Source organism: Dama dama, chromosome 24 (assembly GCF_033118175.1).
Source record: "Dama dama isolate Ldn47 chromosome 24, ASM3311817v1, whole genome shotgun sequence".
Lineage (NCBI taxonomy): Eukaryota > Metazoa > Chordata > Mammalia > Artiodactyla > Cervidae > Dama > Dama dama.
Window position 1 is genome coordinate 20,064,003 of NC_083704.1, and position 25,156 is coordinate 20,089,158.

General features: G+C 46.5%; 1 protein-coding gene and 1 pseudogene across 6 annotated transcripts in view; one reads left to right on the top strand and one right to left on the bottom strand.

Moving 5' to 3' along the window:
* TRAK1 (trafficking kinesin protein 1) overlaps positions 1–25,156 on the top strand; it is a 99,031-nt gene that overhangs the window by 65,247 nt on the left and 8,628 nt on the right. For 2 of the 6 annotated variants that reach the window (XM_061127859.1, XM_061127856.1), the window contains 11 exons: positions 718–834; positions 3,549–3,649; positions 4,469–4,577; positions 6,415–6,493; positions 7,469–7,599; positions 8,477–8,551; positions 9,100–9,237; positions 12,282–12,358; positions 13,790–14,026; positions 15,258–15,574; positions 21,100–21,444. In XM_061127859.1, coding sequence (XP_060983842.1) covers positions 718–834; positions 3,549–3,649; positions 4,469–4,577; positions 6,415–6,493; positions 7,469–7,599; positions 8,477–8,551; positions 9,100–9,237; positions 12,282–12,358; positions 13,790–14,026; positions 15,258–15,574; positions 21,100–21,444 — 1,726 coding nt within the window. The remainder of the gene's footprint in view (positions 1–717; positions 835–3,548; positions 3,650–4,468; positions 4,578–6,414; positions 6,494–7,468; positions 7,600–8,476; positions 8,552–9,099; positions 9,238–12,281; positions 12,359–13,789; positions 14,027–15,257; positions 15,575–21,099; positions 21,445–25,156) is intronic. The other 4 variants (XM_061127860.1, XM_061127857.1, XM_061127861.1 and 1 more) reach the window with 2 other exon arrangements.
* Positions 10,041–10,779, bottom strand: LOC133045655 (large ribosomal subunit protein uL24-like; annotated as a pseudogene).

Genomic DNA, 25,156 nt, shown 5'->3' on the forward strand with positions numbered 1-25,156 from the left:
CACTAAAGATTTTCCTCCGTGCATTGCTGTGCCCTAAATGTCAGCTGCTGAGCTAACAGAAAATTCTATGTCTGCAACGGTCTTTGTTTCTGAAGTAGGGTGATTTTATGCATTATTTCTCCATTCTTAGAGCTGTTTCTTTAAAAAAATAAAGTCTAAGTAACCATACGTTAAAAAAAAAAAACTGTATTCTATTTTAGAGTCACTTTAAATATTTTTGTTGCATATGCAGTGAATCTAAGGAACTCAGTAAATTCCATCTTAACTTAAGTATGCCAAAGAGGCTGCCTTGGCTATTTTAGCACACTTGGAATTTCTGGATTCACTCATTCATCCCGTAAATAGTTCCCAAGTGTTTCCCTCTGCTGGGCACTCATAAGACTATAGCCCAGCCCACAGGTAGGAAGACAGGTTATCAAATGATTACACAAAGACCAAAAGCAGTTGCATAGAAAGGTTTTGGGAAGCACGTTTTTTTCCCTGCAGGAAGAGACTTGTTTTCATAAGATTGGAAGGTTCCCTTTCATTGTTTGGGGTCCGTGTCACTGAGTGAACTGCTCTTTGAACATGTATCAGAGGCCAGTGCATGGATGGTGAATCAGTAATCCATTGTTACTGCTAAACACCCTTGTTTTCCTTCATTGACATGGAGTCCTGTGGGCTCCTGCTGGTTGCATGGGTTTTCTCAATTTCTGTTCTCACTTCTGCCTCTCACAGAAAGAGCGGGATCTAGAGTTGGCTGCTCGGATTGGCCAGTCGTTGTTGAAGAAGAACAAGACTCTAACCGAGAGGAACGAGCTGCTGGAGGAGCAGGTGGAGCATATCAGGGAGGAGGTGAGGTGCTGGCGGCCTCTGCAGGAGCAGCTGTCTGCAGGGGCTTGGGTGCCGTGGGTACAGCCGAAGAAAGTGATGCTAGAACAGGCTCCTGTTGGGAAAAGCCCAGCCCAGACACAGAGGGCTGACTTTCTGCCATCTCTTCTGATCATTTGTCCCTTTTGACAATGAGGACGGGATGGTCCAAGCTGGACCTGCCCTCGTGTGGTCAGTAGACCCACAGTGTGGACCAGTCACAGTCTCTATCCTCCAAGAGTCCAGATCACCCTGTGGGCTGAGAAAGGCACTCAGAGCTTTGGCAACAGCGCACACAGGCTATTCCAGCAAGGAGTAGGGCTCCCTGAGCTGGGGTGGGTGTGGGTGGGTGGAGAAGGAACCTCAGCCGGAGGCCAGCCATGCTGCAGAGCGAGGCAGTGATGGCCCCTTCGTCAGTACAGTAGTATAATTTTGTGTTTGTAAAACAAAACCAAAAGTAGCCCATTGTTTTCATGGTAGAAACCCTACCATTTCGATGATACAAATCTCGGCTGGTGTCATCAGCCCCCATCATTGTGAACAATTTGTGTGGAACTTAGGGGCTGAGGTCACAGCAGAGCAGCCCTGGGTTTCCCGCGGGGATGTGGTGTGGATGGAGGAGGAAGGCTGCAGGCTTAGGTGGGGTTGCTGCCGCAAGAGTAAGAAACTTAGAATCAGGTCCCGCTTTGGTAGCGTCTTTGCCATCATCTTAACTATCCTTTGAACAGGGCATTTGAACTGTGAGGACTCTGATTTGCTTTCCTTCTTCTCATTTCTTCTCCCTTATTTTCTATCAGAAACTTTCTTAGTGGGAGGGGATGCCCTCATGCATGTCCCTAAGATGTACTGAGACGTATTCCTCATTAAAGCTATTCCCAGCTATTGTCTCGGTTTAATCATCATTTCATGTGATGAAATAGAGTAGCCACCAGGTAAGAAAAAGGTTTTTAAGGGTTTACTGTCATTTTTATTGATTTTTCTTCTTCTTCCAGTTTTATTGAGAGACAGTTGACATACAGCATTGTATAAAGACAGGTTTTAATCCTGGGTTCTCTTTAAAAAGATGATGAGGTAGGTTATTTGCAGGGTAGGAATAGAGATGCAGACAGTTTAGAAAATGAACTTGCGAACACAGTGGAGGAGGGAGAGGGTGGGATGAACTGAGAGAGTAGCACTGAAACATATACACTACTATGTGTAAACCAGATAGCTAGTGAGAAGCTGCTATGTGGCACAGGGAGCTTAGTTCACTGCTCTGTGATGACCTAAAGGGGTGGGGTGGGGAGTGGGGTGGACGGAAGGCTCAGGAGGGAGGGGATATATGTACACATATAGCTGATTCATGTTGTTGTATGGCAGAAACCAACACCACGTTGTAAAGCAATTATCCCCCAGTGAAAAATTTCTTAAAAATAGAAAAAATTAAAAAAAGATGATGAGGTAGGATACTGATAAGGTAGAAGAAATAAAGTTAACCCTTGCTTCCCCAGCCTCTAGCATCTTGATCTGAATCCCCCTTCTTCCACACATGAGAGAAGGTTAGCCCGCCCCGCTCCTTGGCCCCCTCTGAGCAGAGAGACATGCCGTCAGAAACTAGGAAATGGTCACCTATTGCCCTCACGTGCTGTTTCTCCACATTGCTGCCCTTGCGTGGGGCTTCCTCACCTTTCACAGAGTACATCCTGCCCTATGAGGGTGGAAGTGCCTTTCTTTCCTTTGGGGAACCCTGGACTTGGAAAACTGATTTCCTTTAGCACATCATTAAATGATGTCTAGGGGTTGAAGCTGAAGCCTTGAAGCACATAAAACTGGCTTTACCACAGAAGATAAAATATATTTACTGTGTTATGTAGGAAAAGTTGGAATCAACTATAGAATCCAAATCAAATTCGAAACAAGAAAGAATGAAAACAATTACAGTTCTCATGCTGGTTGCCTATTCATCAGTGCTGAATAGTGAAAGGGCAGGTGAACAATTTTATGACCCAGGTTTGTTTACTTTAAACCTGAAGTATAAATAAGTGTGATTTGTCGAACTGTGCCTGCAGTAGTTGGTATGGCCAGTTCCTGATGGTTGCCTCTTTTATTCTTATATCTGGAATTCCTATCTTGTAAGCATTGAGTGCAAAGCAAGATCTGGCCATGCTTGGCCAGAATTCCCGTGAGGGTGTAGCAGTCACAACATGGGGCTGTGAGATTTTCCAGGTGGAAGAACAAGGGCCGACCAGCTTGCTGCCCACCTAGCTAGCTGGCCTTGCCAGGTTCCTGATCTGAGGTGGGATTTGGTTTGGGCAGAAATAAATGACTTCCTTCATTTGATAACATGGTCCACCTCTCTGGGTGTCTTCCCAGTTGTCATCTGTTTACTTGCAAAACCCATATGCTGTCTCGTCCCCCCACCCCCACCCCATCCATCATTCTAGCACCTTCTCGTCCCCTCTCACCTCTTCTCCATACCAAAGTAAAAACTACAAATTTAAGTGGAGGGGTTTTTTGCCACAAAGTAATTGATCGTATATTTCTTAAATAGGATCAGACTCAACCGTTTGTTCTCCTTGAATAGCACAAAATCAATGACGTGCCTTCACTTTGAATGAGGAATTTTAAAATCCTGCCACTGGGCAGGAAGTGTTTAAGCATGAGTGGGGATGCCGTCTCGTTTGGAGAGTGTGTGATGGGTCTTGACTGGGTCTGTGCAGGTGTCACAGCTCCGGCATGAACTGTCCATGAAGGATGAGTTGCTTCAGTTCTACACCAGCGCCGCGGAGGAGAGTGAGCCGGAATCTGTGTGCTCCACCCCGTAAGTCACCCAGGGCCTGTCTCCAGAGGCCGGAGCACCGCTGGCTGTGCTCCGTGACCTTGGAGTTGCCCAGACAGGGTCATCTTCACTGGCAGCACAAGCCGGCTGCCCTCGGCCTCCTCCAGGCCAAGCGTCTGAGTGCCTCAGGCAGATTGATTTTCCTTTTCTGATGGGATTTTAGTTTTCCTCTTCCTGGGTCTTTCTGACAGCTTAGTTGTCAGTGTAGATTGATTAGGCTTGGCTGTGAATGAGTAACAGGCTGGGCTCTGCTGTTGGAGGGAATACGGGGGCCAGCAGTGCTGTGGGGGCTTTTTGGGCTCCTCTTCTCTGTCAGCAGAGTCTCCTGTAAGGAACATGAACTCTAGAGCCCAATGACCTGAGTTCAGATCTTGGCTCTGGGGCTCACTGCTGTGTGCTTATGGCCAAGTTACTTAACCTCTCTGCTTGTTTCCTCATTGGTAAAATGGGGATAATAATAGTAACTTAGTTCGTAGAGCTGTGAGCACTGAAGGAGTTCATACATGTAGAGTACTTAAAATAGTACCTGACAGATAGAAGGCATCCCAGAGTTGTGCAGGCTTGAAATAGAGTTGGTTCCCCAGAAATCTGAGGCAAAGTGGCAGCCAAGGGTTGGGATGCAGGACTGAAGTGAGGTGAGCCTGTGCTGTTTTCCTGGGGGCGGGGGAGAGGCCTGATGCATCAGTGTCACACCCACACCTGCCTGAGCTTTCCTTGGAAGCCCCCCTCTGTGTGCTGTGTGGTTTGCCAGGTGGTGGGAGGAAGTGTCTCCCTCCCTAGGAAGTGGACTTTCTCCCCCAGGTTGAAGAGGAATGAGTCGTCCTCCTCCGTCCAGAATTACTTCCATCTGGATTCTCTGCAGAAGAAGCTGAAGGACCTTGAAGAGGAGAACGTTGTACTTCGATCTGAGGTGAAGTGCACTCCCTGCCCTGTCCCCTCTCTGCCAGCGTGGTGGCCCCGCATGCTTATCTGGAGAGTACAGCCGTGATTACAGCCCTGCTGTTCTCAAGGGTGACGGTCTGTGGAAGGGCTACCTGGCCCTGGGTCACGGCCACACCAAGCGCCCAGCAGGCGTGCCTCATTTATGAGCCGGGCAGCACACACCATCCTGGTTGCAGCAGACAGACAGGTGAATTGTGCAGTGTGAGGATGGGTAAGAGTGGCAAACCCTCCACCTTCGCGGTTAGGGCAAAAGCTCCTGGAAGGTGGGGCCTTGCTCTGGTGGTCTCCAGCTCAGATGTAGAAACAGCTTGGAGGCCTGGTGTGAGAGCCTTGTGCTCATGCTACTGCAGGTCAGATGTGCTCAAAGGAAATAGTACTTGGGAACTTGGAGACATATTTCTTAGACAACTAACTTTAAAAGGTTGAGCCGAAGCAACTTGGGAACTCATGCTTTTGAGTATTTCTGTGGTGGGTACTTTGCCTGCTTTCTTTAAAAAAAAAAAAAAAAGTCTTCATAACAAGGCTGGAAAAACCTTGGGAAAACCCGGACCCAGGCTGCTAGGTATTTTGATTGCCCAAGATGTTGCAAATTAGTGAACAATAAAGCCAGGGTTTATAAGTCTCTGAGACTCCAAACCCACATAATTTCACTTTACCTACTGCCTCTATCCAGAAACACAGATGCATGGAGATTTAGTGTTTTTTGTTTAATTATCAGTGAGCTTATGCTCTCCAGCCAGAGGTTTGGTTCAATCCTGTTTATCAGGCCCTTGGTTTGTCAAGTTTGAGCTGCAAGCTCACCTAAGCTGGCCCAGGGCTTCCCTAAGTCCCTCAATATGGCAGACCACCTGTCACCTTGAACTTGCCTCACTTGTTGCAAAGAGCCTCATGTCTGGGCTTAACAAGATACTCTTATGCCTGAGAAAAGGGTCATGGCTCTTAGCCCACACCTCTTTCAGCCCCTCATTTACTGATAAGAGACATAAACCCAGAGTGATCAAGAGGGTTACCCAAGCTTTCTCTGCCAGCCAGCAGCCGAACCAAGACTCCAGTCCAGTTTTCCCCATTCTGAGTTCCAGCATCCACCCTAAGTAAATGCCCTGGCCCCAGGCACATGGTGATTGGTCCCTCTGTTGGAGTCGTCATGTAAAGCAAGCAGAGGGAATCTGATCCCAGCCACAGATTCTTACTCCTCCACCTAGCTTACAGGATGGTGATGTCTCTGGGGCCAGGACCTGAGAGCTCAGAGATACCTCTCTACCTGTGGCATTTTCTTATAGCCTTCAAATCTCTGTCTTCCCACCTTTACACCCAGGAGCGAAGCCATACAGAGTCCAAGCATAGCTCCTAGGTCTCTGAACTTTAATGCTTTCATATTGTGTCTTGCTTTGGCTCAGCTGAAAACAGCAGGACAGATTCCCACTTGTGAACCTCAGAGGACCTCACCTAGCACAGAGCAGGTGTGATAATTGTTAACCCTTCTTATTGTGGGGCTTATCCTTAGAATGCCCACTGTAGGCAGGGATGTGTCATAGGCTCTTTTGGGTCACAAAAGGATCCGCGACTGTGAGCCCGGACAGACACACATGAATAGATAGGTGGACTAATGGAGGGGCTCGAAGTTTTAGCGACTGCTTTGTGTGGTGCCCTCTAGCGGTTGGGATGACTTTCTGTGTCTGAGGGCGCAGTGGGTGACAGCTGGGGAGATGCTGAGGGCAGCATTCCAGACCCAGGTTAGCCCTCGCTGTGTCACCTGGCCTGTCCAGGTGTGACTGTGGGGCCTCTGACCTGAGCCCTGTCCACAGGCCTGCCAGCTAAAGACGGAGACCATCACCTATGAAGAAAAAGAGCAGCAGCTGGTCAACGACTGTGTGAAGGAGCTGAGTATGGCCCGCCCCCTGCCACTCCTGTCCCCCCACCTTTTACTTTTCCCATCTGCCATCGTTAAGACCAGATGGATTTGCATCACTTGTTAGAATGCGGTCTTCCTGCCAGCCTGGGTTCATTAGCATTTTTTCCCTGAATACTAGAGGCCTCCCCTGATCTTGTGTGACACCCCTCACCCTCATTTACGACAAACTGGGTGGGAGGTCGTCAAGCCACACATTCTCAGTCTTTCTCCAAAATGGCTACTTAATTTTCATTTTGGCTTTTTGCAGGAATATTGGTTATTTAATGGCTAAATTAGGTCCAGCTTTAGAGTCCTGAACTGAAGGTGTGGAGAAATAACTTTCTAGTGATTTGATGTGTAAACCTTGAGGCCAGAGTTCTGAGCTTTGCAAATATTATGTGCCTTCCCCCACCCTCTCCATGATAAGTTTACACATTAAGATCAGACAAAAGGGCAAACAGAATATTTTGAGTGTCAGCAGAATATCAGTGAAACACACCCTATGTTTAAATCTAGTAAAATGAGTTATGGCTCTGAGTATGGGCTGAAAACGCCCAGGAGAATTGTGTTGTGCATGCAATAGTTCCTTTCTAGAACAGAGTACAACAGGAGTTCCTGTCACTGGTGATGTGTTTGTATGGGACATGTGGAATTGGTCAGAGTCACTTTCTGTTTGGCGTGGTGTCTCTGGGCTGACCGCCAAAGCCTGCCTGATTTTCTCTGGGGAGGTGACTCTAGGCAGTGGGTGAGGCTTCCATACTGACCCTGGGAGCCACAGCTAGGGGTTGGTTCCTCCTCAGGACAGACCAAGTCCATAGAGGAAGATGGGGACTCTCCCTCCAAGCTTATCATCATGTGCCCTCTCCACTTCTTCCCTTGTCTTGTAATAAGGACTTTTTTTTTTCCTTGTACAAACCACAAAGAAACCATTGTCTCTGGCTCTTGTGATTGTTGTTTCTTGGTCAAAGGGGACGCCAACGTGCAGATTGCCAGCATCTCTGAGGAATTGGCCAAGAAGACAGAGGATGCTGCTCGCCAGCAAGAAGAGATCACACACCTCCTCTCCCAAATAGTTGATTTGCAGAAGAAGGCGAAAGCTGTAAGGCTTCTGTTTCTCTAACAGTTCTGAGATCGAGAAGGGGGCCATTTACCCCAAAGACCCTTTGGATTCATATTTTAGGAAATTGTGCTGTCCATTGAAAACTTTTGCTGAAGCTTAACAGATTCAATAGCATAAAACTGGTTACCCTGAATTGGCAAAGGGATCATATTTATCACTATCTATTTTCCTAAGAAAAGTCTGCAAATGAATAGAACTCATTAAGACACGTAAAGGTGCTATAAATAGAGAGTTTGGGAATTTAAGGTATAAATCATCTAGGTTAGCATTTCTCCTTACACAGGGCAGCTGTATGTTCTGCACAGAACAATGTCCCCTTTCGATTTAAGATGAAGCAGCAAAAAACCAATTGTTTCCCACATCAGGCCTTTGCTAGAAGCCCAAGGTGAAAGACTTCCAGAAAGCAGCTGTGATTATGGAAGCTGTTGCTTAGTCGCTAAGTCATCTCTGACTCTTTGCAACCCCATGGATTGTAGCCCGCCAAGGTGCCTCTATTTAGGGGATTTCCCAGGCAAGAATACTGGAGTGGGTTGCCATTTCCTTCTCCAGGGGATCTTCCCGACCCAGCGATCGAACCCGCATCTCCTGCATTGGCAGGCCGATTCTTTACAGAATTCTTCCCAGAGCCACCAGGGAAGCCCAACTATGGATGTGGAGGTGGGCAATAGGGAATGAATACAGACATAGGAAAGACATTGCCTTCAAAGCTAAAAGACAAAATTTTACTCCAGTATAAGATAAAAATCTCCTTGTGGATGTGTGATAGGATCATAATGAATTGGTCAATAAGTGGGAAAATGTTAGCCTTTGCTAAGTGTCTTAAAAGAGAAGCTGACTTCCCTTTGCCACATTCTAGTGTGCAGTGGAAAATGAAGAACTCGTCCAGCACCTGGGGGCTGCCAAGGATGCTCAGAGGCAGCTCACGGCCGAGGTGAGTGGCTCTCCCTCACTTCATAAGGCCCCCATCCCAGTTCAGGCGCATCAGCCTCCCTCTGACAGGCTGTGGGTCCCATCCTTCTTAGTGACCATTTTGATAATGAATTAAATGTCATTCTTACTCCTAAGGCAGCTCCCAGCTCCACTGACGCTGGTCACAAGCACCCGGGAGGCTGGGCTATTGACCAGCCTGGAGCCTGGCGTACATGCATTCCTGACAAACATTCCAATAAGGGAGAGGACACCGAACATGGTGTACAAAAGGAACCCCATTCAGAGATGGGAAGGAAACGAGGGAGTGATGATTTGCCCTCTCGTTTGTTTTGTCTCAGTTGTTAGTCTTTTAGGAGATTTCTGAGTCTGCAAGCTTGCCCCAAGTTGTAGAAAAACTGCGCCTTGAGGCCTATTTGGCCTCAGGCCACAGGACAGCCGGTCCTGCTAGGGGGCCAGGACATCTGTTAGTGATCCTGGGTCTTCCGGGCTCGTGGGAGGTACCTGGTCTCACCATTCCAGCCCTTTCTGCTCTTTCCTGGTCTCCCGCAGCTGCGCGAGCTGGAGGACAAGTACGCGGAGTGCATGGAGATGCTCCATGAGGCGCAGGAGGAGCTCAAGAACCTCCGGAACAAGACCATGCCCAACACCACGTCCCGGCGCTACCACTCGCTGGGCCTGTTTCCCATGGTGAGTGTCCACCTGCCGCCTGGCCACCCGCCTCCCACCCTCAGGCTAGCAGGTGCCCCTGGCTCTGGAGCTGAGTCTCTACGGGGGCTGGCTTCTCCCTTTTACAGCTCGGATCTGGATCCAAATTGAGGTCTTGTGAGCCCAGCCAGTAGCTTCTTAACCACACGAGACAAGATAGTTCTTTATTTTCCATCCTTCCGAATCTGTGTTTTTCACCCCGCCCTTAGAAGATAAATTTAGTAGGAACTGGGTTTAGTAGACACCTCAGATATTTGGAAGATGCTATTTCTACGTTATTTTTTCATAGAGCATGTGCTGTTTGGGCCTCACAAGTGCATTCCAGAATTCTTAGGTTGCCTTATGGTTCTACTCGTTCTTTGTATGCTTATTAACAATTCTCTCACTGGTTCTGGTATCTGTAATATGAAAAAATATTTCCCTTTGTGCTGTGTGCAGTATTTTTAATATTTTTTATATTATTTCCCCACAATCTTATTTTTTTAGCTCTGGCCTGATCTATTTCATGTTTATGCTTTAGGGGAATGTGGTTGAGAAGAGGGCTTTCCAGGAGGCTGACCTCTCCCAGGGTGGGGGGTGGGGGGTTGGGTGGCACAGGGTGGAGCCCCTCTGCTGGTCATTTCCCAGTAATATTTGGTTGGGGAACTTTCTCATTTTATCTTCTTCTGTCAAACTAGGGCCCCTTGAAGGTGGGGACCCATGTCTTATTTGCTATCTCCTCCTTCCCTATCTTTATTTTTTTTTTCATTTTAACAGTTTTTAATGAAGCTGTAGACAAGATGACTTTATTCCTTCATCTTCTCAATTGTTTCTTCCTTATATTTGCCCTTTTCCTTTCCTACTCGGTGAGATTTGGCTTTCCGTTCGAGGATCTTTTTGCGGTCTTTGTCCAGTTTTAGTCTGGTGATGACCACCTTGCTGGGGTGAATGCCCACATGGACAGTTGTGCCATTAGCCTTCTCCCGCTGCACTCATTCAGTATCAATGACGTATTTCTTCCTGTAAACTTGGACCACTTTGCCAATTTGCTGCCCTTTGTGGTGCCCCCGTACAACCTGAACTTCATCATCCTTTCGGATGGGCATGGATCGAACGTTGTACTTCTGTCTTAGCTCTTTATTATTTTTTTTGTCTTAGCTCTTTAGAAAGAGGAGAAGACATAATTTTCCTGCTAATGTGGGAAGGTGCATTGAAATGCCTTTTTCGATTCTCGCTTCGGTCAGAAGTCACAAAGGGATTGAACTTCATTTTGGCCGCTGGCACTTCAGCAATGGCCACAGAAGGGAAAAGATCTCCTTCCCTCTCTTTAATACTCTGCACCTGGTGCAGTGCTTGGCATGTTGTAGAGTCACAGGTCCTCACTAGACATTAGATCTGGGTGGCTGAATCAACAGACTGAAAAACCAGCCACCAAGAAGGTTTCAGGCTCTGTTTCAGTGGTTTGATGAAATACCAGTTCCCTCTGAGAAGAGAATAACTTTTGAGGAAAAGCCCCCTAAATGAGATCGGCATGGAGGGCTGTATAAATATTTGTGAAACTTGGTCCCTTTTGAATTAGCCTTTACTCGGGACTCTTATTCCTCCCTACCCCCCACCCCATTGCTGACATTGTTACCCCGACCCCTTGCTGTCTGGCCCACTTTTCCTAAATCATAGTCTCCTTTTCACCTTCACAATATAAAGTCAGGCTGGAACTCTCTCTCAGCCTGACTGAAATCTAAGGAAAACCAAAAAGAAAGACACAGCATCAACAGTCAACTTTCCCAGGAGCACATTGGTGATTCAGTGATCCCAATGAAGGCAGACAAGGACATTCTGCCCCCCAAATCCACTGATCTTGAGCTCATTGTGCTCGACTCACAGACAACCCATGTAACTTTGTATATCCCCTGCTTCGCTTTCCCTTCTTCCCGGCTTCTCGTCTCCTAGGGCCATCTTATTTCCTGCATTCCTGGGATTCACCCTCCTGCGTTCCCCGCTCTCAAGGACAGATGTATTTTAAAACTAAACCATGCCATAAGAAAAGCTGAATTGAAGGTTTACATAAATTTCTTTTTGAGAGATTGAGTCTCAGCTTTTATTATTTGCTGAGGTGGAGCTTTTGTTTGCCTTTTTCTGCTGTTGGCAGAGCTCAGTTTTTGAAGAGGGCTATTTATAAAGTGCATTATGCATGAAAGGTATTTAAGGCAATCTAAAGCTTACATCATGCCCATGCTTCTGGAGCAGAACACTCGGATCTGCTTCCCTTGCTCCCAGCCCCTTCTAACTGCTGAATAAAACAGCGAGTAGCAGTTTTTCTCAAGTATGTTCCCAATTCTCTCACCTTATGGCAATAGTTCTTAATCTGGGATCTACAGACAGGATTCAGGGGGCCCGTGAACTTCAGAGGAAGATTTTATCTTTTATGTTCATTAATCCCGAATTGCACTTGGTGTTTCCTTCCCTTGTGAAGGTAGGTAACGACCACAGCAGCACAGTCATCTCTGGGACTTCGTCATCCATCAAAATCACATGTCTTGTCACAATAGCACTTGTCAGTTGCCACAGGTGTCCCAAAATACCACCTGTGCTAATCTCCCACTCAGAGTGACAGTTGCTGCCAGTTACTCTATCACACTTGCAGTTACTAACATTTTAGTAATTAACTCCATGTATTTGGCTTCCTCTTCAATCCTAATTATGTCATTCATTTATAAACATCATTCTGATGCTTCATCACCTCATCCATAGCGTCCAGCACTCCCTTCCTTGCCTCCACTCTCAGACCTTACTTCCCACTAGCTTGTCTTTTTTTTTTTTTTTTCCTCCTTCATCTCCTGAATCTTTACTCTGAAGTCCCTTCTTGAAGGGCTGCCCACTGGTCGGAGCTCCCCATGTGCTCACCTGCTCTCGTCTCCCTTCCCCTGGAGTACCTGGCTGCTGTCTCTTCTCTGGCCACCCCTGCAGGGGCCACACACTCATATTCTCCTCTAGAGACAGAGCAACTTGAATCGCTCACTCGCTGTGTGTCTCCCGGCTTTTCCCAGGACTCCTTGGCGGCGGAGATCGAGGGAACCATGCGCAAGGAGCTGCAGCTGGAAGAGTCGGAGTCGCCAGACATTGCGTAAGGCCTTGGTCCTCAGCTCCCAGGGGCTGTGGGGTGGGCGCCAAAGTGCAGGACTCCCCGTGGGCCTTCCACAGATGATCCAGATGAAGGGAACTTAGAGAATGAAGCCGACAACAACATCCTCCTTCCAACTGGCTCCTCTGGTTGGGTTTTAAATACATGTTATGAACTTGTGGAAAGTTGGGGAAGGGCAGATGTATTTCTCATCTCTTGTCACACAAGCTCTGTTTTGACACCCCCACTCACTTTTATCTTTCTTTTTGATGGAAAACATTACTTTAAAATATTTTTAACATCTGTTAAGGAAAGAAAAATAGGATGCATTATGAGATACAGAGAAGGGCTTCCCAGGTGGCTCAGTGGTAAAGAATTCACCTGCCAATGCAGGAGACACAGGAAACTCGGATTCGATCCCTGGGTCAGGAAGGTTGCTTGGAGAAGGGAATGACAACCCACTCCAGTGTTCTTGCCTGGAAAATCCCATGGACAGAGGAGCCTGGTGGGTTACAGTCCATGGGGTCACAAAGAGTCGGACATGACTGAACACGCATGCATGTATGTGTGAGGTACAGAGAGCTCTTTGGGAAGGTGTGAGCAAGGCTTCCATTTCCTTTCTGCATACATTTAGGGGTGTCAGCCTTTATCATCTCTCTTGCCAACTTGAGACCTTGCACTTGACCTGCTTAGAGCTGTAAGAAACCTGGAGCATGATTTAATCAAGTTTTCTCTGTATCCAAATGGCATAGACAGAACTTGGAACCCCGGGAGCGACCAGTGTCCCTAAACCTCAGTGCGTGTGTGAAGCTGTTTGCAACCCAGAAAGAGGCAGCCATTACAGAAACACACCTACCATTTTCTCCTTAAAAGGGAACAAATGAACAGTGCAATTCTGCCCTTAGAGATGGCAGTTTCCAGGGGGGGAAAAGAAAGAGACTCATCTAGTGTTTATCATCTCATTATAAACATTTAAGACTAACTTGAAGTCACACTTTAAAAAAAAATATGAATGGTTGACAAAGACTCATTCTATAAAAATATTTTGAGCCCTACTATGTGCTGAGCAGTAAACACTGCCCTCCTGAAGTTTGCATTCTAGAGACTATCAAGAAGACTAGGTAGGAGACAAAAGTTAGTATTAAATATCTTTGTAGGTCAAGCTTAAGGGAAGTAGGAAGCAGTATCACTTTTGCTAGCATCACCTTTAGCACACAGCCATGTAGTGGAGCCTTGAATTCTGTGGGCGTTGAATCTCTTGAATTCCAACCAACACTCTAAGAAACACATGGGAGGTACAGGGTGGCAGGTTGCTTGGGGGTCACAGTGGACCTGCTGCCTGTTGGGTCCTCAGTAAATAGTGTTGGGAGGGTTGAACGCCAGGGTCACTCCTGCATCTGCTTAGTCTTGGGTGATGTTGTGCTTTCTCCCCAGTCACCAGAAACGGGTCTTTGAGACCGTGAGGAACATCAACCAAGTCGTCAAGCAAAGGTCTCTGACCCCGTCCCCCATGAACATCCCTGGCTCCAACCAGTCCTCAGCCATGAACTCCCTCCTGTCCAGCTGCGTCAGCACCCCCCGGTCCAGCTTCTACGGCAGCGACGTTGGCAACGTGGTCTTGGACAACAAGACCAACAGCATCATCCTGGAAGCAGAGTCAGCCGAGCTGGGGTGAGCCAGCCGGGGACTTTTCTCTTTCTGTTTGGGGGATAGGTAGGGGGTGTGTGAACACAGGTCCAGTCATCAGAAGAGGGAGGCCTTAAAAGTGTAGACCTTTCAGTTCTCATATTTGTTGTGCCAACCGGCTGAGCTAATGCTTATCTTGATGCTGGTATGTTAACCAGTTTAAAGGGTTGTAACAGGACACACCAGAAGTCAGCTTTTCTGTAAAATGTTGGAGGGGAGGATAAATGAATATTTTTTTCTCTTAATCTCTATCTGTTAGGCGTTTATTTCATGAACCCCTTTGTAGCTTGGATTCTGAAAGGCTGAGGAGGACTCAGGCTCTGTCTCATGACCAGAATCTGGTTTGCTTTAGAAAGTAGGGTGCAGCGTGCCTGGCAAGTGCCCACCACACTCTGCATGCCTGGGGTGGGTCCTCCTTAGCAGTGGTCTCTCCCTCTCCTCCTGAAGCCCTGCAGGAGCCGCACCCCCACCCTCATTGTCCATCCTTTTCCTATGACTTAACAAAATTGGCTTTTCTGATCAAGGAGTCAGATAGCTGTAAAATGCTTGATCAGAACTCTGAGGTTTTTTTGGACTTAATTATTATTTTTCTTACTGAAGTATCGTTGCAGAACAATCTTATGTAAGTTATAGATGTATGATATAGTGATTCACAATTGTAAAGATTATAATCCATTAATAGTTATTATAAAATATTGGCTATATTCCCTGTGTTGTATAATATATCCTTGTAGCTTATTTTATACAAAGTACTTTGTACCTCTTAATCTCCTGCCCCTATATCGCCTCCTCCCCACTGATAACCACTAGCTTGGATCAGAACTCTCTTAGAGCTCTCAGCTCCCTAAATTCAAGAGGAAAAAGGCACATCCCTGCAGCCAACTGTCCTGTTGGAGACCAGGAATTGCAGCCTGAAGGTTTCTTCCCGAGGTGTCACGAGGGAGATGTTTGTAGGAGCTGGGTTTATTATGTAGTGTTTGCAAGTTTTCCTTGCACCTTAGTGCCCCCTCCTCACCTCCCTGAGGAAGAAAAACCCAGCAGAGGGAATTGTTCTTCTGGACAGGCATTCGTTTCCCGGTTTTTGCCTACATTTAGCCGCTTGCCTTGGTTCCCTTAGAAGTCCCAGCTGCCGCCCGGAAACTAGTAGTAAGGACAGTGCTGTCCAGCGCCCCCTGCTGGCTGCTCCGCGCTCACCCGCCGTTTCCCCTCCTTCTAGAAACGAGGAGCGGAGTAAGAAGCCTGGCACGCCGGGCACCCCGGGCTCCCACGACCTGGAGACGGCGCTGCGGCGGCTGTCCCTCCGCCGGGAGAACTACCTCTCGGAGAGGAGATTCTTCGAGGAGGAGCAGGAGCGGAAGCTCAGGGAGCTGGCGGAGAAGGGCGAGCTGCTCAGCGGCTCCCTGACGCCCACCGAGAGCATCATGTCCCTGGGCACGCACTCGCGCTTCTCCGAGTTCACCGGCTTCTCCGGCATGTCGTTCAGCAGCCGCTCCTACCTGCCCGAGAAGCTTCAGATCGTCAAGCCGCTGGAAGGTGATCACAAGGGGCCTCGGCCCCTCTCTGCCCTCGTCAGCGACTCCCTGTGGTCGCTGATCCACCACCGGAAAGCGGGCAACCTCTGTAACGCCTACTCCTTTTTCTTCCGCGATAGCCACCCCCGCTGCTGGTTTGAGTTCCTCTGAGTGCCCCGGCCTCCACCCCTCCCGGTGTAGGTTTGGAAATGCACACACAGGCAGCCCAGACTAACCTCCATCAACTAAGCCAAAGAAAAGAAAATGTGTTTGGCGCTGGTTTCCTCATTCTCTTGGATTCAGAATCTTTGAAATACAAATGTTTAGGGAAGGCAGAGGTGCTGCTGACATCCTCAGGAGTTAATTAGGTCATGTCAGGGGGCTCTGAGGAGTGTAGAGAATTGATGCTTTGACTTTTCAGAAAATATGGTGTCAGGGAGGGGGTGCAAAGCTAATGCTGTTTTAAATTGTTTATTCAGTAACCATGAGAAAGCAGTTTCCTGTTTGTTGACTCACATGTTCTGCTTTGATCTTCAAATAAAAAGGGTGTGGCTTTCTTCAGATGCAGTGTGTTCTGAGCAAGGCTTCTAGACCTCCACAGTTTGGGGGCCGGGAAGGGGGTGGCTGTGGAGGAAAGTGAGCTCTGTACCTCCTTAAGCCAACCTTTTCCAGGGGCCATTCAGGTTTTAGTATCAGGAACACCCTAGATGATTAAACTCATGGAAACACTTTTCTTTCTTTCTTTCTTTCTGCTTTCAGCATTATAAAGTATGTTCCCTTTACTTATCACTGCCCTACTAAGAACCATCAGGTATTTGTAACATTCATTTTTTCCCCCTCCTTTAGTTTGAAAACCCATGAGAGTTTGAGAAGATATTTTAACTCTATATTATTTATCTAATGCAAAGCCAAATCAGAATTTCTGTAAAGGCAGTATTTCTCAACTTCTTTAAGAACCCATTTTAGACATTAATTCCTAATCTATCCCCTCAGAAAATTTAATGTGATAGATATACTGTTTATGTATTATATGTGTATCTGTGCCTAAAAAGAGTACAGGTATTCACCCCCAAAAGAACCAGTTTTCAGCCCTGGAGTGGGGGCTGGAGTTTCACCTCTGTTAGGATGCATGCTGTAAGATGAGATTGTACTTGTTAAAGATCCAAGAAATGCTGGATCTCATGTTCTGAAAAGGAAGGAAGCGGGTGGGCAAACATTCTTTTTCATGATTACTTCTAAATTGTATAATGTAGGTCCTTCTTAGATTTCAGAAGAGGGATAGCTCATCCTTTTTTTAATTTATTCAGTTGTAAGCTTGGTGATTGTTTTCTGATTCACTATTATGTCTGTTTTTCTTTCAATAAAATTTTTCATTTCTGCAATTTTACTTTTTGCCTTTCTTTTCTTTTTTCTCCTTTGTCTCTCAAAGGTCATTGGAATTTATCATCTTTATCTTGTCTGCTTTCTACATTTTACTTTGTGTTTCATTGATCATCTAAGGATATATATTTGACTCGTTTTCCAGGCATATTTTAGAAGAGATTTTTTTAAGAAATTATTTTGACCAAGTCATCTTTTTCTTTTTTAATCTTGTGACATAGATAGCAGTATTTCTGTGATAAATTAATAGAATAAGAGGAAATCCTATTAGATTTGCGAGATAAATTTCATCTATAAAACTCTGTTCACTAGGAACCTGTATCACTACCATAAAAAGTCATATCTTATCAATATGGCCTGTAAGGTATTCTCATGATAGAGTCTATCCCTCTGGCTCCATTTTATAGTCCTCTGACTTCTCAACTGTTTAAAATATAATCAACTTTTTTTCTTCCTCTGCAAGTACCTTTTTGTGTTACTGTGTTTAATTTGATATGGTGGAGTGCTAACACAGAAGTATGCCTGATGCTGGGTTCATTATAGCTCTAACTGTGGTGCTGGCTAAGTTACTTCACCTTTTTGAGCTCTGTTTCCCTTATTGTAAAATAGGGCTCACATCGGCCACACAGGATTGTGGCAAGGAATAAACATGATGTGTTTTGCATTATGCTCAGCATCTACTAGGTACTTATTAACTTGTGGGCTCCTTGAACTTGTCCCTGTTCTGGTAACTCAGGTAAGAAGGCTAGCCTCACCAGTGTTGAGACCTGGACCAGCATTGCGCTGGTGCCATGTTCTTACATCCTTTTTCACTGGACCGCCAAGAAGCTGTAGGATTCCAGTGTTCTCCAGTGACCCAGGTAAATGTACCTGGGTTGAGGCCCCTGGAGAATGTTGGCTGGGATCACAGCAGATAGCCAGTCTGTGTCTTCCATCTGTCTTCCTTACCTATTTAATTAATCTTGCTATCTGCTCATTGGTGTCAGCCAAAATAGATGGGCTAGGTGTTTTGTCTCTTCATCTTACCTTACACGTTTTAAGTAGGTGAAGAACAAACAAAACATTCAAACTAGAAAGAGATAGATCTGCATTAAAAAGATGAGTTGGACAGTATTTTTTCCCTCTGTTTTGCTCTTCCTTTCTAATTATAACCAGATAGTATTTCCAGATAAACAAGTTAATATGTAATTAGGGAAAAGCACACACTTCCAAGCTGTCCATTATCCAGCAAGTTTAGTTCTAACTTTTAAGCCTCAGGTGCCCTGCCGACATAAATGGATTGAGTCGTCTTCTCCTTTGGTGACATGAAAACCTTTTATTTAAAACAGTGGGGTGTGGAAAGAAAGCAAACAGAAGGAAAAGGGTAGTAACTGTAATTATGTTTTTGCCCTATCCACACCCTGCTCCGTAGACCTTCATCTTGGTGCCGACTGGGAACACATTTCCTCTCTTTGCCTGCCAGACCCCAGCGTCACTCATGTGGGCGGGAGAAGGTGATGGTAACGGGAGGTGGGGTAAAACGCCAAGTATTATGCATCTTTCAGCATAATCTTTCCATTGTAGTCTCACTAGATTCCCTTGCTCTGCATTTTCAGGGAATGCAAATAACTCGCTGTACTTTGTAGGCTATTGAACTCCAAATAGCAACTCTCTGTAGCCTCATTTGTGTCTTGGACTCATGCATGGGGTGGGGAAAATGGGGCATCCTGTTGAACAGATGGAAGATGGAGGCCCACGGGACTCTTTTCTGGGCCTAGACCTCTAGCCCCACTGAGTTCTTTCCTGGTGCATTGTAAATGTCTAGAACCCCCTTCAGAAGGATGGGGAGATCTGGCACTTCCTTGACACAGTTCTTCACTTTCCAGTGTGTTTGCTTTTCCTTTAGACCCCTTCCAAAGGTAGAGGTGATGTGGCCACATTGCACCTGGGGATTTCTCATCTTCCTTCTGAGCCCTGGTTGTGCTGCTACAAGCTGGGTATCAAAATTCCTTGTTTAAAATTTCTCCCCAGTACAATTTTGTTACCAGGAATGTGGATGTGTGAATAGTGAACACAAACTGTGGGCCCATTTTGGATTACTCTGCATGGAGGTCCCCAGAAGTGGCAGGAGAAACCCCAGTGGCCGGAAACCCCATTGCATCTCCTGGCAGGCCCTGGACACCCATGAGGAAGTTTCACTGCCCACTGTGTATTCCTCCAGATTCTCATTGAGCCCAGATTCCTGGCTGGAATGCTGATGGCCTTGCTTGTTTTCAGACCTATGGTTTGGGGAGGGAAGTGGGGTGAGTTTATGGAAAGAACTAGGCCTTTAGCACTGAACACTGACTATGCTACAATTAACTCAGTGACTTTGGAAGTTAGATAACTTCAGTGAACTTCTGTCTGTGAAAGTGTGGGTCATAATACTTAACCATGACGGGTGGTTTTGAGGAATGAGTCGAGGTGATACATATAAAACAAGCTGCCCTGCTGAGATGTCTCTGTACAGGGTAGCTTTTTAAAAAATAGTGCCATGGAACCTAGGACTTAGGATCCCATGGACCAGGTTTGTTTCATTATATGCATCTTTGGTCTTTTTTCTTTCCTTTTTGCATTTAGAATATTTTCTATTTTTATTCAATAGATTCCAGTTAAGTAGGGTGCTATTGTACTTGTGACACTTAATGCCGGGATAAACTCCAAAGTGTGTATGACCTTTTTCTGTTTTAAGTGGATTTGAAATTGCCCATTTACAAAACCCTTTCAAGACTCCTTGGCTGAGACTGTCGATGAGAAATTATTTTGCAGCAGTGTTTTGGAGGCAGTGCACTCAGCTGGGCACAGCAGAAGGTTGGGGAGCTCAGTTACATTCCTGGACCACTTCCTGGCCCCACTGCCTGCCTGCCTTTCGCTTCTCTTTTATCTTGACTCATGAGCTGCTGGCTCCTGGCCTCCCTAGTTCCCCTTTCTGACCTTCCCCAGGGCAGCCTGGAGGGATCGCTGCCTTCCTCACAGAGGATGCCCTCAGGAAGCCAGCAGTGACAGTCTGAGAGGTTATTTGTGCAGGAAGGCTCTTGCATTTTCATGCTTGAGAACCACTTTCAAAGTCTCTCTGTTGAGTTTGGCATGTTTTCAGTGTGGCCAACTTCTTCATCTGTGGAATGGGGATAGAATGCCCAGCCTCATGGGCTGGGCACCCCCAATACCAGAGCCGTGTGAGAGGTAATAATGTCCTAAGGGGGAAAGAGTTGCTCTGGCAGATGGGTTGGGCAGAATCCTGGCACAGAGCAACATGCTAAAGGGTCTGATATGTTGTTATTTAGTACATATACGTCTTAGCCCAGGCTTCCTAACAAGGCTTAGTCTTGGACTTCCTCTCTCTGTGAGTACCTGGTGTACCCTCAAGGTCCTCAGGACACACTCTGGTGTTATTACAGACCTTACACCATGTCATCTGAGTCCTGGGGTCTGGTGTCATTGAGGAGATTGACTCCTCTGCTTCAGACCTCTGGGTGGACTTGCATGTTCTTAAATCACATCTCTTTAAGCCAATTCCCACTCCCCAAACCTGCAGCCTGTCAAGGTTGCTGGCAGCATACAGAAAACTTAGGTAAAGGGGGTGACGGCCGTGCCCACCACTTATCCATGTGCTATGTTCATTTCTTTTGTCTTTTCTCTTGATGTGGGTGCCTAGAATTGGTTTGACATCATCTTATTCTGCTGTCTTCCCTGTTCCCAGCATTGTATACTTGGCATAGAAACCACCCATATCCACCCCTGCCCCTCACCCCTCTTTCTGAGCTTGTTGTGCTTATTTTTCCCTCTTCTGTTTCTAAAGTGATTCTGTGTTGGATTTGGGGGTTGACATCAGTTGCTTAAAATAAAGAGTTTGTTACCCAACATCCTTGACACATAGTATGATGTTAATTTTACTTTGTTAAAAAAATGGATTTTTGCCCTGAGATTGGTGCTCCTTCTGGGCATGGAAGGGGGTTAGGGCCTGACACGCAGCAGGAGGGGGGCAAGGCAACTCCGTGGGTGTCCCTCCCAGAGTCCACCTACGACACCCAGGGCCCCCTGGGCTCGCACTCCGCGCTGGAGGGTGGTGAAGAGCCATCAGCTTAGACTCCCATCCTAACCCTCTCTTCTCCCTGTCACCCCCTCCCCCCCACCCTTTCTCCTCGCAAGGTTCTGCCACCCTTCACCACTGGCAGCAGTTGGCCCAGCCTCACCTCGGGGGCATTCTGGACCCCCGGCCTGGTGTGGTCACCAAGGGCTTCAGGACGCTGGATGTTGACCTGGACGAAGTGTACTGCCTTAACGACTTTGAAGAAGACGACACAGGTGACCACATTTCCCTCCCGGGCCTAGCTACCTCCACGCCAGTTCAGCACCCAGAGACCTCAGGTGAGAGGTCCCGAGCACGTGTGACTGTCTCAGGCAGCAGAAGTTACCCAAGCCGGCCTCAGGCTTTCCCAGAGGAGATGCAGGAGCCACCAGCGGCCGAGGAGGAGGAGGAGGAGGAGGGGTCTGGTGAGGGCACCGCCATCAGTCCTGTGAACCTGGCACCTCCACCGGAGGCAGAGTTCCAGGCCATTCTCACTTCCGTTCCGAGCACCATCCGTAGTGGCTCTCTGTCTGTAGCTTCTGCTCGTCTGTGTGGGTGATGATGAAAGCATTACCATCATGGGGTTCCGTTTTTTAATAGAGTCTGATGCCTCCTTTTGTAACAAATGGGTGCGGCTCCTTGCCCATCTTGGAGGTGCATGGCCCAGCAGGCTCTTGAAGGGGAGCAGGAAAGGCTGCTAAAAAGAAGTGGATTATTGCCCCATCATTCCCGCCCCCCAATCCCGAGCATCAGCTCCCCATTTCTGTTCTGGGTTGCTTCCCCTGTCTAAGGGGCAGCTTTTCGAGTCCTCTGATGACCTCCAAACTGAGCTGAGCTGGGCAATTTTAGGGGCAATTTTGAGTGCTGGAATGTTCAGAAGGTTAATGAAAGACTCTGTTACCTGCATAATACAGTAAAATTGGAAGAAGCCCAGAAAGTGTTCAGGATTTCAGACAGCACTTCAGAGATCAGCCTGTTCATTACCTAACTGTAGTGAAGATATGTGTGTTTTCATTCCAGCTTATACATGTGTTCAAAGTGGATTTTTTAAAAGTGCTTTAGCAATTCTCCTTAATCCAGCAAACCCTAAGAGAATGTCAGTAAGCTTTTTTAGAGAGAGAACTCTAGATGAATCTGGAAAAGAGCCCTGCCTGATCTCTGTTTTCTTCCCGCCCACTTCTCCCACCCCCCCACCCCCAATATTAAAGTTATGACCATGAGTTTGCAGAATTATACATCCTAGAGGTCACTGGGATGCAAGGCTTTGTGTTCGGGGCCCTGGGATCACAGGATCACATGGGTTACTATTTACCCAGACTTCCTGGACCTCCTCATTGCTTGGGCTGAGGGAGAGAGACCCAGATAAAGAAGAATTAACCCAATGTCATCTTCCTAATGACATTTCCAAGTCACCAGGTTTGAGAAGAGCACATTCATCTTTGTGACTGACAATTTTCATTCATGGAAGGTACAACACTCGCATATAGTACAGAGCAGTTGAGAGCTGAGGTTCATGGTGGTGTCTCCCATCCCCTGGGTAAGTTCACACACCTGTGGCCAAGGGACTCTTTTTTAAATTTTTTTTCCTTTGACATAAACTTTAGGTATCATCAAGTAAAAAAGATTGTTTAACACCTAGGTTTATTTTTATTTTTTAGCCATTAAGTTACCAAATTCAGCTTGCAAGGGAATGAAACTGCTTATTATTTAGGATCTTCTCACAAAGAGGAAACCAGCTTAGGTATTGTTACCTCCTTTTGTCATCAGCATCAGTGCCCTTCTGGAAGGCAGACAGTGGTGCAAGAGACACTGTGTCTGCTGATTTTGTGACTGAAGCAGCAAGCATTGTATTAAGTGTGGTGACCCCTCCCTGCAGCCTGACAGGTGAAATAGAAGTGAATGCTGTAAGTTTAAAGAAGCACCATTAGGTTCATCTTTGAAAAATTGTAGAGAAGGGATAAAGCTTATAGTGTCAGCTAAGAATATCCCTCTGAGGACAGCGGGGGCAAGGGGACCAGGTATGAGGAGCTAAGTCCTGAACACTTTCCTAACCACAGACAGAGGCATATCTTGCTTCTTCTCTCCTTCCTCAAACCTGGAACAAATCCATCCTAACAACTCTTGAGAAGAGCACACAAACCTCCAGTGGAAACTGTAGAGGGGTCACATTGGAAGTGTGTGGCGCAAAAAGAATTAGATTGCTAAAGGGAATTTAGAGAAGGTCTGATCATCTAGACAAGGGTTCTTCTGAGATTGTTTTCTGAGTAAGATGTGTCAAAAGTTCTGTGCCAGAGGGAAAGGCATGGCCAATGATTTGGCTTTTTTTCCTCTGGGGAATGATGGGACCATTCTGATCTTGGAACGTAAGAAGCACGTCACTCGACGCGAATCATCCCAGGGGCCCTGAGTGACATTAAGCACATAATCGTGGAGTCATGGGCAGACAGATAAGCTTCCACGGGGAGGCCTGGGGCATCCTCTGTCTTGGGATTTGTACTCAGGCTGGCCTGCTCTCTGCCTTGGTCTCCCCTTTCCTGTTGCCAAACAGCATAATTCCAGGAGCTTCCATCTGCCTGGGAAGACTTAGTAGGGAGAACCTTTGAAGACAGAAGGTGATTAACCTTTCTTTTATAACAACTGGTATTATGGGAGGAAATTGGGAAAACTTGTATATTAGGCAGTTTTGTCTAGAGCCTGCTCTCTCATGGAGAAAACATTTTGAGTACTGAAAAATATTTATTAATATATTTTAATGTATTATTGTATCATTATTTGATTTTTATAATTCCATGTCTTTAAAAAGGATGAATCCTTGTTATATTTGTAAATAATTTAGATGATTAAAATGGATTATGATAAACAATTTTTAGATGATTAGTTTTACTTTATTTCAGTAATGTATTTTGTTTTAATTCATAGAGAAAGTGTACTTTTATCAGAAATAATCTTGTGCTGTCAGTGTTTCGAATTTTAGGTATTTACGTGTAGTGAAGAGCCTGCATGTGGTAAAGGTTTAAGATTGGAGTTTAAAATCACACAGTTAGGTCAGCAGATGGTTGGTGGTTTGGATGGACAGTCCAGTTGAATTACCTGGATGCCTTGATTCTTAAAGGGAAGACAGAGGCAGGATTAAAGCAACATAGAAGAAAGTAAAGGTCAGCTTATTTAATACTCATACACATGGAGACCATTTCCAGTAGGAGAAATGTCCTAAAACAGACTCCTACACGTCCTGGCAGCCTGCCTGGCAATGGTTCTGCCGTAGAGCTGTGTTATCTTTGGGGCTGAGGTCCTAAAGTAAGCGTTGAAAGCAAAAATCTCATTTGGTCAAAAATACCCTTGGAAATCCCTGAAGGTGCAGCTCTTCGGCCCCTCAGAAGCAAAAGCCAAGAACTAGCTTCCTTTGTAGCTTTCTTATTTGTGACATAGCAGACTCTGCTTAGGCAAGTTACTTGAAGGGAAGGGAACAGCTAAAAAAAGCAGACGATTAAGGAACTGAGTATCACTCCAGCCTCCTCTGGGGCAGGGGCTGGTATGAACAAAGCCTCCAGTGGGCATTCTCTCACACTTAGTCCCACTGGGGAAGCAGGACCCAAAGGGGCTTGTGAGGGAACGTTGGCCGTGGAGACCTGAAGAATCTGGAAGGAAAAGTCTGGTACATTCAATTCACAGACCATTGTGTCTGGGGATGTTCCTTCTTGTCTCTACCTAGAGAGCTGAGGAGTTCCCACTGTGGCCAGACGTTTCAACCTTGCTCTGGTGTGCAGCAGTTATAGGAATTTGGTCATGATGGACAGAGCCAGGATCTGCTCGCACCCCTGTGTTAGGAGATGTTAAGGAAGTTCTGGGCTCTTGCATCAAAGTGTATACTACACCACAGCAAAACAGGCCAACACAGCCTGAAGTGGAAAAATGAATGAAGAATTGCTCTACTGACTTGTCTCAAACAGCATGGAGTCAACCCTACTTAAAACTTCCAGAACAAGCCTGCTCTCTAGAAGCGTTTTCTCTAGGAACCTCATCTCTGAAAACCATAGGGGGGTGCTCTAGTGCTGGGAGGGGCCCACGTGGACTGTTGAGTGGGTATTTGCACTCAGCCTTTTCTAAAGTGAAGGGCCCTTGAGGGAGCACGTCGGT